The sequence below is a fragment of the Lactuca serriola genome, chromosome 4 (genome assembly GCF_051521515.1).
Source record: "Lactuca serriola cultivar US96UC23 chromosome 4, Lser_US96UC23_V15, whole genome shotgun sequence".
NCBI lineage: Eukaryota > Viridiplantae > Streptophyta > Magnoliopsida > Asterales > Asteraceae > Lactuca > Lactuca serriola.
The window spans coordinates 41,553,460-41,565,926 of NC_136411.1; the positions used below are offsets into that span (position 1 = coordinate 41,553,460).

Below are 12,467 nucleotides of genomic sequence, written 5' to 3' on the forward strand. Positions count from 1 at the left end.
TTAATTAAGAAATATTTTATTTAATTATGTAAAATTATAATCGTTGATTAAAATAAAAATGTGAAATTAATTTTCAACGTGTATTCAACTATTCTTGTTTGTGAATAAAAGAAAAAAAAATAATGATATAATACAATGAAATGTTAAATTTATTATAAAAATAAAACAACCACAATTAGTGAAGTAAATCAAAACTGTTATATAAATCAGATAATTAATTTAATCAAATAAACATTTATTAAAAAAATCAAAAATTACAAATTAAAATTTAAAGTGGTATTAACAATAATAATAAAATATGTTATGCGAAATAATAATCTACAAACTATTTACAAATTTTTAAAAACTTCTTTATAAACAATATTAAAAGTTTTATTTGTAAATCTATTATCCTTATCTAAAATTAATAATTTTAATCATTTTCTAATTTGAACTATAGATAGAACAACATACAACTGATCAAGTCTAAAAATAGGTTATTTGAGAAACAAACCAACTTTCGATAAGGATTGTCATTGACTCTTGTTAATTGTCATTGCAAAACAAACGGCTAATAGAAATTGTCTTCTTCAGAATTTGAATGAGATTTTTTTCAGTATTAATTGTCATTGCAAAAAAAAACGGCAAACAAAAAAATAAATTTGTATACTGAAAAGCAAAAAAGCTATTATTGATACTGTTGAAGGCTTTAGAAAAGATATATTGTCATGGTAAATTTAGTTTGAAAATGTGGTATAAAATTATATTACTTGTATATGGAGTTTTTCAATAATCGCAACGTGGATGGTTAGAGGTCATATTATACAGAAAACAAAAATAGTTAATATATAAATAAAACGAAAAACATAAATTGAAATTATTTTTTTATACAGGAAACGAAAACATTCATTATTGATGAGTATGAACTGTTGTGAAACAGGAAAAGTCATGGATTTGTAATACCTTGTAGTATGAATTGTTAGAAGAGAAAAAGAATGCAGAGAGAAAAAACCAAAGATATCAATGTGGTTATGGGTGTTGTAATTTATATAACATTAGTGACATGGAATTCTTTCAATTTTTCATTCGATTTAATATATATATATATATATATATATATATATATATATATATATATATATATATATATAATATTCGTAATATAAGGTAATGTTGATATGAAAGGTATTCAATTCATATTCAAATCATATTAAAATTAATATTTTGTAATATAACGTCTTTAATAATCAATTATATCATCAATCGTAATATATATATATATATATATATATATATATATATATATATATATATATATATATATATGTCAAAACCATTTGAATGTATTATCTTTATATTTTCCGATTTTCTGATATGAAATAAATTACCCGGTTATATTGTTTGGATTTGGTTAATGATGTTTTTTAATTTGCTATATGTTACATTTTTTATTGAAATTGAAGTATGTACACACCGGATATTTATTATACGTAATGGGCTATTTGTGTTGTAAAATCTGTAAATATATCATCTTGTAATTTGTTTAATCTTAAGCATACATTTTAATTGTTTTGTAAAATATGTAAATATATAACATTGTAGTTTGTTTAATTTTAAATTTACATGTTAATTGTCATGTTTTTTAGAAAAAATATTTGTTTTGGAAAATTTGTAAATATATCACCTTGTAATTTGTTTAATTTTAAATTTATATTTTAATTGTAATGTTTTGATTTAAGTAATTAAATTAAATTTAAATATATAATGAGCTATAGCCTGTCATAGGAGGGAAAATGAAATGAATTATAACTTTTTATGGAAACTTATTTAATATGGGAAAATGTAATTCAAAAGGGAGAACCACAAAAGTGACACGTAGCATATAAAATTAATATGGAGTTGTAATACTTTGACACATGATAGAAGAATATCAACTTTATTCTTTTATTAGAATATGGAGATGTGTTCATATATATTGTGTTCAAACTTATTCTTTTATTAAAATATGGAGATGTGTTCATATATATTGTGTTTACTTCATATAAAGTAATAAGTCAAATGAATAGACCAGAAAAAATAACGAACCTTCATTTTCTTTCATCCGATGCATCAATTATTTGCTTATGAAGCTAAATTTGATATGTAAACGATAGCATGTAATTAAATAGAAAATTTCATTAGTTACATATTTATAACAATTATTTTGATTATTGACATTTAGTTTTATGTAAACTCTCAGATACGATGTAGTCAACATTGCTTTTACCATTATCTGAATTTGACATAATCCAATTTTATTTTGCAAGATAATTACAATTCAAAATTTACAAATAATTAGTTTATCATATAATCTAATAATTATCTTAAATTTTTTACCATTATCTTCCATTTAGATTAGGATATCCATTACCATAATTGAAAAATCGGATTTTGACAAAAAAAAAATAGTTTGTGGTAATTATCCAAATCTAATTTAGGCTTAAAATCCAAAAATTCTGCATTCAGACGAGTCAACTCGTCGAATCAGGCTTTGGACTCGTCGAGTTCATCTGTCAGGGTCGAAAAACGATTTCTTTCATCTTTGATTAATCAACCATTGCATCAAATACAACAGAAAAACATTCTAAGCTTTGATACGACTTATGGCTTTTGAGCACTACAACATTCCTATGGTGTACATGCAACCCTAATGCTTCGGATCTATGTTTTTCTCAAGTTATACATGTAAATCAAATTCTCCTAAGCATGAAACCTAACTAGCATGCAATTTTCGGAAATCATAACATAAACAGGGATAGAAGAATACCTTTTAGCTTGTAGTTCGTAGATCTTGACCTTCAAGAGCTTAGTGCCTCAAATGTTGCACATCTAGTGAGTCAAAAACACCAAATAGCAAGTTGGAAGAATATGAGAGAGTTTGGAGGCTCAAAATCGGCTAAGGTATTCTCTTGGAAAGCAAGTGGCCAATTTTGGGAGCCCTAGGGGTTCCTTATATAGCTGAGCAATTAGGTATTTGACTGAAACCCTGATTCTCTGCTTAGGGCTTAAGCAATCCAATAGATCCTTCTAGAAGGCCTCTTATGGACAAATTCTATGTGGACTACACATAGATTTCGTCCATCCCTTCTTAGGGAGCCATAAGCCCAACTTTGCAACTATCATATAATTGCAATACCAATCCCCTTAATTCAATTAGTCTCTTTTGATCACCAAATTAAATCAAAATTAATTTCTGATCAATACTAATTAAATAATATGATTTCTCAATTAATATATTATTATTATAACATATTAATAAATCACAATTAACCTCTTTCTCCATAATTCATCCAGTCAAGTTGTTATGGTGAAGGCAACTCAAAAGGACCATGCCACTATCGGGTCAAGTACTTACCAATTATAGTTATGGGCTTAGACACCTAATCTAACAGTATCCCACTTGGATAAGTCTAATAACTATAACTGCAACTATGACTTTAAAATCCGATTAGCAATCGTAGCTCTCAAAAGACAACCTGGTGAAGGCAAACCTTGACATGTACCAACGAGGGAACCTTCCCTGTCCACATCTTGTGAGTTGTTTGGCAACCTTCTTAGTTGGGACTAGATTAAGGATATGGGCGACAGTCTCTAAAGCATGCCCCTAAAACGAGATAGGTAATGAAGCTCGACTCATCATGGAACGAACCATGTCCAACAAGGTTCGATTGCGCCTCTCAGCTACATCATTGAGCTGCAGTGTCCTAGGTGGCGTTAATTATAAAACAATTCCACATTCCTTAAGATAGTCGTGGAGCTCGATACTAGGATACTCACCACCTCAATCGGATCGGAGCATATTTGAACTTTTCAAAGGTTTATGAACTGTGCTTGATTAAGTAGATATACCCATATCTGCTATAATTGTCGGTAAAAGTCACGTAGAAGCGGTTTGCATCCCTTTTGATGGATCTAAAGGGCCCACACACATCGGTGTGTATGAGATGTAAGAATCCCTCATCTCTTTCACAAGTACCAGTGAAGGGTGACTTAGTCATCTTTCCAAGCAGACAAGATTCACACGTGTTATCCGACTTTAGGTCAAATGACTCCAACACTCCATCCTTTTGGAGTTGGGCTATATGCTTCTTGTTGACATGTCCAAGACAACAATGCCACAAGCATGCCTTGTCCAAACCATTGGACGAATCAGTATGCAACACATTATTTCCTAAGTTGTCTACAACCATCACAGTTTCATATATACCATTACAAGGCAATGCTTCAAAATATAAAGTACCATTATGAAAATCATTAATAGAACCAATTTCATTATTAAATGAAAATCTAAAACCTTGTTTATACAAACCATGAAATGAAATAATATTCTTGGTGACATGTGACACTTTCCTATTCGCCATGATCAAGTTCATCTTCCCATGCTCCACATCCATACTTCTTCTTATGCCTAAGTTTTTATCGCTTCGATACCAACAACGAGACCTTCGATCCTCGTTTAGATTGCTTCGGCTAAAAACCGCTCGATCTCAAATCGAGTATTTCAGGCTGCATACCGCTAAGTCGAAACTTCGATAAATCATAACTTCCTCATACGAAGTCAGATTTGGGCGTTCTATATATATTCGAAAACCTCGTTTCAACTACTACAACATTAACCAAAGATATTAAGTTTATTTTACACTTAAATTTTGACGCTTATTTTTATTCTTAATTAATCAGACCACATAATTAAACAATTAAGCACAAAACACATAATACTCAAATAATACATTCTTATTATTTCAAAACGGGTTACAAAGGTTAACCTAGACTATTACATTGCTAAAAAAAAATGGCAAGCCCGGAAACACAGGCGTTACACAACAAACCCCTCCTTCGAAGTAACGAGTAACCTCCTGATCGTATGATTGTTGTCCTAATCATAAACCATTTAGAAGAATTCGATAATCGGTCAAAAAGACTATGGTGATTAAATTAATTTGGTCGGGTTAGTTTTGTCCCAAACATTTTTTATCCAAATATTTGCTACAAACAATTAGTCTTTAAAGCCGATTATAAAACTATCTTATTATCATAATATAATACATGTGATTTTTTTTAATAAACCGTCTTATGAGAATCTAGAAAACATAGTTTAATGGAATAGCTCAACAATATGGAATATTAGTTTGATATTTAATGGAATATTAGTTTGATATTTAACGGATTAATTAGCCTCATAACATGTCACAATGGACATAAAATTTAATGGTCATTGGAAAAAAAATTTATCTTTAATAAATGTCATGAATTATGTTTTATAATAAATTTTAGTACTCAATAGAAAAAAAAAATTATAGATTTTAACAAAAAAAATAGAAGGATTATGTGTAACAACATAAATTGTTAAACTCTATAAAAATAGGAGGATGGCGTGTAACAGCATAAGTCGTTAAATTCTATAAACATTACAGTTGCATGCGTTAAACTAGTGGGTGTGTGCAACATGTTATCACATCCAAAACTTGTCACCTCATCATCCTAATCATATATGGTGTTATAACACCATGTATGGAAATGGGCAAAACCAAGTAACATGTTATAACACCATCTAATTTCCATGTCATCATTTTTATTGTTTTTTTTTTCGTTTTTTGTGAATAATTATAAAAACAAATAAATTAATAAAACATGATATTTTAATAAATCCTAAATTACACATAATATTTTTTTAAAAAAATACAACAAAGGACAAAAACATTTAAAAATTAAAAAAAAAACATTAAAAGACAAAAAAAAATTACAAAATTTCCCCTAAATTATTCATCTTCACTTACATCATATATATATATATATATATATATATATATATATATATATATATATATATATATATATATATATATATATATATATAGTCTGTCAAGTCTTCTCGAAGTTGCTTGTGTTTTCGTTGGTCTTGAATATCAACGAATCTATGTAAATATTCAGTTGTCTCTGGTTGAAATTGCACATGTCTAGGTTCCGTAGGCGAATACTTTACAATATTTCGTCATTTATCTTCAATCACCATGTTATGCATTATGATACATGCATACATAATATCTCGTAGAGTTGCTAACTCATATGGCCGTGTCGCATGTTGAACTATGTGTCATTTTGATTTTAGAACTCCAAAAGTACGTTCAACATCCTTACGTGCTCCTCCTTGTCTTCTCTTAAAAAATTGTCTATTGGGTCTACCGGGTGTCGAAACGCTTTCACAAACGTGGAATATGGTGGATATATTCTATCTATATGGTAATACCCAAACTTATACTAATGTCTATTCATTGTAAAATGAGCATTTGGTGCCTTTCCTGATAAGAGATCTCGAATATTGATGACTAATCAAGAATGTTTACGTCGTTGTTGGAACCCGCAACCCCGAAAAAAGCATGCCAAATCCATAAGTCTTGGGAAGCAACAACCTCTAATACCAACGAAGGCGCTCCATGATGATCACTTGTGTATTGGTCTTTCCACGCCACAAGACAATTTCTCCATGTCCACTTTGTGCAATCAATGCTACTAAGCATACGTGGAAAACCATGTCTTTATTCATGCGCCACATATAGTTATTGCATATCATTCAATGAAGGTTTACGCAAGTATTTATCATCGAAAGTTTCGGCAACACCTCTTGACAATCTATACGCACTTTCTCGTGCAGTTCTTTCGGACATTCTTATATAATCGTCAATAGAATCGGGTGACTCCCACATAACCATAAACTTAATTGCCGCAACATATTTCTGTAACCCTATGAAACCTCGCTTACCTTTACCATCATACCTCATTTTGAAAAATTCATACAAAAACATATATTTAATAGGTAAAAATGTGTATTTATTTTATCTAAAACCTACATTATAATTTACAAAACTTGAAAGAAACGATACTTTCTTTCCAATGCGTTGACTATCCGTCCAAACATTTTTTTTCGCAAGCGAAACCTTCTTTTGAAATCACTAAGTTGGTAGACATAATTATCCGCAAAATAATCGTTAACCAGACGTCTATGTCATTCTTCGTGATCTTTGTTTAACGTCGTATGTCGTGTGAGTAGTTGAACAGTATCTAGTTGTAGTAGCATGTGTGTAGAATACCAATACATCATAGTCACAAAGAAATCATCGTTGTGTTTATCATTGTTGAACGTTTGAAAAGGATCAAGCAGATCCATTTTTTGTTTTGAAACAATGAAAGTTTATATGAAACAGAAAGAAATAAAATGAAGTGGTAAAAACTAGTGTTGTTTTTATGTATTTATATGTGATTTAAAATGAAAAAGAAAAAGAACTTTTGTTTTTTTTTTACTTTGTGACCGTTCCACAACGGTCAAATTGTCACCAATTGCGAGCAAAAGGAGCCGTGTCCTCCCATTGCCAACATAACAAGCGATAACATAACGTCCACAAAAGCGAAGACAGAGGGGGGAGGGGTGTTGTAGCCGTTATACCGACATTTTTAGGTTCAAACTCAGAAAAACGAGGTAGGACATTACACATACCCAATAGTCTTAGAATTTAGATGATTTTTGGGGACGTTTTTAAGCGAACATTTGATCATTTAACACATGACAAAAATATAAACGAAATCCACTTAATTATTTAATTTATGTATAATAGAATTGAATTTCAATTTTTTCAAACTTTAAAAGAACTTACTTAAGTCTATACCCCATCCTTTATATATAATAAATTTTGTTTTATATAGTAATCATCTAAAATATAAATTATGACTAAATATATTGTATTGTGTATAAATCACATTCATTTTCATGTTATCGATGAGTATGGTAGTCAATTCATTGTTTCAAAAACAAGGACCAAAGCCTTGTCGTTTACTACACGCATTTTCTCGTGCAGTTCTTTCGGACATTCTTATATAATCGTCAATAGAATCGGGTGACTCCCACATAACCATAAACTTAATTGGCGCAACATATTTCTGTAACCCTATGAAACCTCGCTTACCTTTACCATCATACCTCATTTTGAAAAATTCATACAAAAACATATATTTAATAGGTAAAAATGTGTATTTATTTTATCTAAAACCTACATTATAATTTACAAAACTTGAAAGAAACAATACTTTCTTTCCAATGCGTTGACTATCCATCCAAACATTTTTTTTCGCAAGCGAAACCTTCTTTTGAAATCACTAAGTTGGTAGACACAATTATCCGCAAAATAATCGTTAACCAGACGTCTATGTCATTCTTCGCGATCTTTGTTTAACGTCGTATGTCGTGTGAGTAGTTGAACAGTATCTAGTTGTAGTAGCATGTGTGTAGAATACCAATACATCATAGTCACAAAGAAATCATCGTTGTGTTTATCATTGTTGAACATTTGAAAAGGATCAAGCAGATCCATTTTTTGTTTTGAAACAATGAAAGTTTATATGAAACAGAAAGAAATAAAATGAAGTGGTAAAAACTAGTGTTGTTTTTATGTATTTATATGTGATTTAAAATGAAAAAGAAAAAGAACTTTTGTTTTTTTTTACTTTGTGACCGTTCCACAACGGTCAAATTGTCACCAATTGCGAGCAAAAGGAGCCGTGTCCTCCCATTGCCAACATAACAAGCGATAACATAATGTCCACAAAAGCGAAGACAGAGGGGGGAGGGGTGTTGTAGCCATTATACCGACATTTTTAGGTTCCAACTCAGAAAAACGAGGTAGGACATTACACATACCCAATAGTCTTAGAATTTAGATGATTTTTGGGGACGTTTTTAAGCGAACATTTGATCATTTAACACATGACAAAAATATAAACAAAATCCACTTAATTATTTAATTTATGTATAATGGAATTCACATTTTTTCAAACTTTAAAAGAACTTACTTAAGTCTATACCCCATCCTTTTCATATGGGTGATCATCCGTATATAATATTTTAGTCATATATATAATAAATTTTGTTTTATATAGTAATCATCTAAAATATAAATTATGACTAAATATATTGTATTGTGTATAAATCACATTCATTTTCATATTATCGATGAGTATGGTAGTCAATTCATTGTTTCAAAAACAAGGACCAAAGCCTTGTCGTTTACTACAGTACTGGTATGTATCCTCCTGGCATCACTCTACTTCACGAGTACTCGTACATCACCTTTTAACTGCAATTTCACCAACCCTTTTGCAATGCCTTTAAACTACACGTCTGTTACTTACCATTATGTTCTTAAATAAATGCTTTGACCATGGCGAACAACAATGTAATCTCATTCATGAAGTAACTAGCAAACTAATTCCGATATATATATAATCCATGTAAACATGGTATAGAATAGAACATCACAGTAGCTGTTAATTAGCAAGAAATCCCACTAAATGCAAACAACAAGAAAGCTTGATAAAGTAAAAACAGATACAACTATCGATTAATTAAACTCTCGGCATCAAATGACCCTCGTTCGCCAGCTTGAAAACCTTCGCTTGAGCCTCTGCCGCCTTGTTTGAACCGAGTGATGCCATGAAACTGTCTCGAACGTGGGTGGTTGTGAAGGGGAAGTTCTTGTTGACCATGGAGTTGAGCAAAGAAGCTGTTCCTTCCCGGTAGAGTTCACCAATGCCATCGGTTCTGGTGTTTGAAAGTGCTTCCTGTAAGTTCATGATTGACCCGAATCCAGGAAGGTGGTCAAGTCCCATGACTCGGCCTATTGTCGTACGCCACCACCCGAATAGGTCCGAGAGCAACCGTGGGTGTGTTCTCCAGAAACTGCATTGAAAAAATGGAAATCAATTCCTTTGTAAAAGATTTTGTCTTCTTAAAGTGGTATATAACCTATAAAGAATAAATCTTCCAAAACGAACATATATGCACAAGCGGACCTACATGCATGATCAAAATTTTATAGTACAAGAAAATAAAATTTTGTTCTTTCAAATCCGGTCAGTTTGTAGTTACTTACTCGCATGTGCCTCCAATGAAGGGTATGTTTGGGAAAAGTGGAGGAGAAGGGACCGTGTTACCAGTAACAGGTGGAGTAGTAGACGGAGTTTTTGATCGTGGGGTGGTGGAGGGAGTTTTCGACGGCGGGTTGGAGTAAGGAGTTGCTGGAGGTGAGTAGTAGTATCCGGAGGCCGGTGTGGGGGGAGGGCTGTGAGAATCCGTGGGGGAGGGAGCTACGATGGGTCCGGTTGGAGTGGAACTTGACGGAGCTCCGCAACTGCAACCACTTGGTGGAGAAGGGTTGTGATGCGGGGTGGGAGAGGGAGGATTGACTACAGGTGGCTGAGAAGGGGTAGTCGGTGTGACACTAGGAGAACTCCCAGTACTGCCACTGCCACCGCTGCTTGGAGGGTTGTAAGAATATCCGGTAGGAGGTGGAGGAGTGGGGTTGTGAACGCCACTAGTTGGTGGAATGTCGCAGTTCGTAGGTGGTTTTTGTCCATGGTGATGATGGTGACCATGCCTGTGTCCATGAGAAGGCGTAGGATGATCCGGCGGTGTGTTGCTACCTGATGATGGGGGGGTCTCTGCATGAGCAGGCGGTGTGCTGCCGCCTGACGGAGGAGTAGGAGGTGGATTTTGGTAGGAAACTGCAAACAAACCATCATAAATCAAGAATCAACAACACGTACATCGGATTCCATCAAAATATACACAAATTTTACTGCTAAACTTTTACCTGCAGGTGGTTCATTTGCATGAGCCGGCGGTGGAGATGGTAACGAAACTGCCAAAAAAAACGTAAATCAATAATCAGCAAATGGGTACCTCAAATATACACAAATAACAAGATCACCCATTGCTCAAAAGATCAAAACTTTTACCTGGGGGTGGATTATCTACATAAGCAGGTGGTGGATTTTGGTAATACACTGCAAAAAGAACACCATAAATACATCAGATTCTCCGTCGATATGCACAAAATTTACAAGCCCATTGCTCAAAAGTGGTAAACTTTTACCTACGGGAGGATCACTTGCATGAGCAGGGGGTGGATTTTGGTAGGAAACTGCAAACAAACCACAAGAAATTAAATCAAGAATCAGCAAAAGGGTAGATCAGATTCCATAAATTAAACACACAGAAATGAATGTATATGATTCATCACTCTGAACTTGTAAGGTTTTAATTACCTGCGGGTGGAGGGGAGACTGTATTTGGGTATGGAGTGTAGTAGAAGTAGAAGTTTTTTTCATCTTGAAAGTTTGAAGAAGCAGCAGACAAACCAGCAGCAAATGCCCATAACAGCAACCATGTTGTTAGGGTTTTGTTTGTCTCCATTTTCTTTAGCTTCAGCATGGTGTGGAGAAAGGGTTATGATTCAAGTCGTATATATAGCGAAAAAAGAAAGAGGAAGGGATGGGTAGTATAGTAAATTAAAGCAAGGAGATGAAATATGTGGTTGGTTGATTTCTTGATGTCTGCATTTAAGATGCCATTGATTGCTCACTCCATGGTTAAACAGGTTTACCGATGGTTTTGGCCTTGACTCAATAATAACGTTTTGAACCTCTATAATAATTTGAGAAAAAGGTAAAATATTGAACATGGTGTAATTAATAGATTGACTTTTAAGTAATTTAAAAAAAAATAATGTGAGAATATAATAATATAAACAGCTAATGATTATATGCTGGTATTGAATTTCTATTAACTTTACAATAAATCATAATATTAATAATAAGTTTGACTATTAAAGTAGGACCATCTTTTGATATTATATTTTTGGCAAGAAAATATTTACAGTACACTAGAAAACAAAAAATGAAACAAATCAATTTTTGAGTAATGTCATAAATACAAAAAACTAATTATATATACCAATACTAACTTGGTAACAAGTTTAAGATATCATATTTGTGGTATAGTTATTATTACTACTATAAAAAGTCAAACTAATATCTTTTGCGTTTCCTTTTTTTGGTAAGAAAATATTACAACGCAGAAGGAAAAGGAAACGTTTGGGAATGAAGATCAAACAATATGTAACGCACGTATTACTGTATTAGAACTTTATGAAAGAAATTAAATATCTTTTATTTTTTATTGCTAAAAATCTTCCTACGACATGTGTTATATTTAATGTTCATTTAATGATATTTATATATAATAAAATGACACGTATAATCATTTAATTTGATAGAAAGATAAAAATAGGAGGAGGATATTTAATTTCTCGTTTACTTATCTTCGTATATATGATCAGATTCATTAAAACATTACAAGTACCAAAGGTTGATTTGAAATTTGATTAGATTATATTGATAAAGTTAAGAATAGTTTAATGGATTTTGTAAAGTAATTTTACAATTTAATATAGAGTGAATATCATATTATTCTTATTAACAAAATACCGTAGATGACAAAGTTAGTATATATCAAAATCATTAAAACTTTAGGGTGTGAACCATGGAGATTAATCTGAACTATTGATGTTATAGACTGCATAATTATCATATACCTTTTGATTGAAAACTTTGTAACTTTT

General features: G+C 31.9%; 1 protein-coding gene across 1 annotated transcript; it reads right to left on the reverse strand.

Annotated features, from left to right (window-relative positions):
• Positions 1 to 9,260: 9,260 nt before the first annotated feature.
• LOC145101389 (uncharacterized) lies at positions 9,261 to 11,295 on the reverse strand. The gene is made up of 6 exons (XM_079038579.1): positions 11,113 to 11,295; positions 10,941 to 10,988; positions 10,804 to 10,851; positions 10,659 to 10,706; positions 9,939 to 10,569; positions 9,261 to 9,745 (listed from the first exon to the last, which is right to left on the reverse strand). Exons 1-6 carry the CDS (start codon positions 11,276 to 11,278, stop codon positions 9,412 to 9,414), a joined length of 1,275 nt encoding a protein of 424 aa, XP_078894705.1. The 5' UTR covers positions 11,279 to 11,295; the 3' UTR covers positions 9,261 to 9,411.
• Positions 11,296 to 12,467: the final 1,172 nt, after the last annotated feature.

What these genes read in the sequence shown, in the direction of transcription:
- LOC145101389 (XM_079038579.1), bottom strand. Translation starts at nt 11,278, where the DNA reads ATGCTGAAGCTAAAGAAAATGGAGACAAACAAAACCCTAACAACATGG. An exon ending in TGTAGATAATCCACCCCCAG is followed by an intron (nt 10,707 to 10,803) that starts GTAAAAGTTTTG and finishes TTTTTTTGGCAG; the next exon opens with TTTCGTTACCATCTCCACCG. An exon ending in TTCATTGGAGGCACATGCGA is followed by an intron (nt 9,746 to 9,938) that starts GTAAGTAACTAC and finishes TTTTCAATGCAG; the next exon opens with TTTCTGGAGAACACACCCAC.